This window comes from Camelina sativa, chromosome 1 (genome assembly GCF_000633955.1).
Source record: "Camelina sativa cultivar DH55 chromosome 1, Cs, whole genome shotgun sequence".
Taxonomy (NCBI): domain Eukaryota; kingdom Viridiplantae; phylum Streptophyta; class Magnoliopsida; order Brassicales; family Brassicaceae; genus Camelina; species Camelina sativa.
In genome coordinates, this window is record NC_025685.1 from 21,361,612 (window position 1) to 21,363,327 (window position 1,716).

General features: G+C 40.2%; 1 protein-coding gene across 1 annotated transcript; it reads left to right on the forward strand.

Moving 5' to 3' along the window:
• LOC104700539 (transcription repressor OFP7) lies at positions 234 to 1,458 on the forward strand. The gene has a single exon (XM_010416067.2). It carries the CDS (start codon positions 282 to 284, stop codon positions 1,302 to 1,304), a length of 1,023 nt encoding a protein of 340 aa, XP_010414369.1. The 5' UTR covers positions 234 to 281; the 3' UTR covers positions 1,305 to 1,458.

Consider the following 1,716-nt stretch of genomic DNA (forward strand, 5'->3'; position numbering starts at 1 on the left):
CCAACCTTCGTCAACTTACTCATTTGGGTTGCTTTTGAAAACATACAATTTTTATTTGACCATTTTACTAGGATTAAAAATTAACTACATTTAACCTTTATTGCAACTTGTCAACAAAAAATAAGATACATTATATAATTAGTAAATCTAATGTCGGCATAAAAGCATATATATAAAAGCAAGGAAATACGATATCACAATTTTATGTGAAATACTATAGACATACGAAAGTGTTTTGCATATAAAGCAGAAGAGATAACACAACAGTTCTCATTTGATAAATGCTCCATACTCACTTCTTCATTCACTTCTCCACACACCAAACAAAAACAAAAAAAAATAACAAGAAAACAAAAAAAATGACAAAACGTTTCAAATTAAAGATTTCAAGAATCCTCTCATTCAAATCTTGTCGTCCAGAAGATCCTTCCTCTCTCCCTTTTAATCCTGTTCCTTCAAGTCTCCGTCGTACTCCACCGGTCAACTCAACATCCGTCGTCACCACCGTGCCACAACGTCGTCGTTCTTCTTTCAGACTACACGTTTTAACCGTGTTTGGCTGCGGACGCTCCTCCACTACGCTGGATATTGTTGATCGGAAGACTTCATCGTCGTTATCTCCGCCGCAGACGCCGACGTTTCAGTGGGAGCGAGAGGGGAAGTGGCACGTGATCGCTCATGTCACGGAAGAAGAAAACGAAACGCCTCGCCGGAAAATTTACGACGGTGGGTTGGAAAAAGATAACCGCCGGCGTTTAAAGAAGAAGGAGAGATCAAACTCTCGGCGGCGAGGGAGCGTTTCCTCCGCCGAAGAAGAGACGGATAGAGAGAGTCTCTTACCATCTTCTACAAACCTCTCGCCGGAACATTCCTCCTCCTCAGAGCTGCCACGTGTCACAAGACGTCGGAGACACATTCCAAAAAAGTCAGCGATCGTGGAAGAAAGCGAGTCTTCGTCACCACCACCGTCTCCGGCGAGGCTTTCCTCGTTTGTTCAAAGACTGATGTCGTGTACGACGGCGGCTGCGGTAATGGTGGAAGGAGTGGCGGTGGTGAAGAGATCAGAGGATCCTTACGAAGATTTCAAAGGTTCAATGATGGAGATGATTGTAGAGAAGAAGATGTTCGAAGTAGCTGAGCTTGAGCAGCTTCTTAGTTGCTTCCTATCGCTAAACGCGAAACGTCACCACCGCGCGATCGTTAGAGCGTTTTCAGAGATTTGGGTTGCTTTGTTCGCCGGTGGTGTTCAACGGAGGTCATCCTCCTTCTCGAGTGTTCGACTCTCCGATTACGAAGAGTGTTAAAAAACAATAATAATGTTTAAATATGTCTAACTAAATTATCTTTTTTAATTTTTCAGTTTAAGTGATCGATGTAAATGTTAAATGTAAATTATGCGGCGGTGCAATTATTGAAACTGTAATCATTTAAATGCGTTAGGCCAATTTAAAATGTGTATTTGTACGATTTTAGATTCCAATGCTTAGATTGCATTGATTTTTATTCATATTCGTCAACACCAACCACAAAAGAAAAATATGTTATTCATATCCACACGCAATAATTAATTATTGTGGAACAAAATAAAATTACAAAAAAAAGAAGAAGTTAATTTATCTGTATACAAAATAGTTTGAACCAACCCAAGAAGCAGAACTGTGGGTTTCACGTTTTTACTATACAAGAGAACACTTGAGATAGGAACAGATGTTCACT

Bases quoted from the DNA above. Each gene is read 5' to 3' on its own strand.
- LOC104700539 (XM_010416067.2), top strand. From the start codon at position 282: ATGCTCCATACTCACTTCTTCATTCACTTCTCCACACACCAAACAAAA.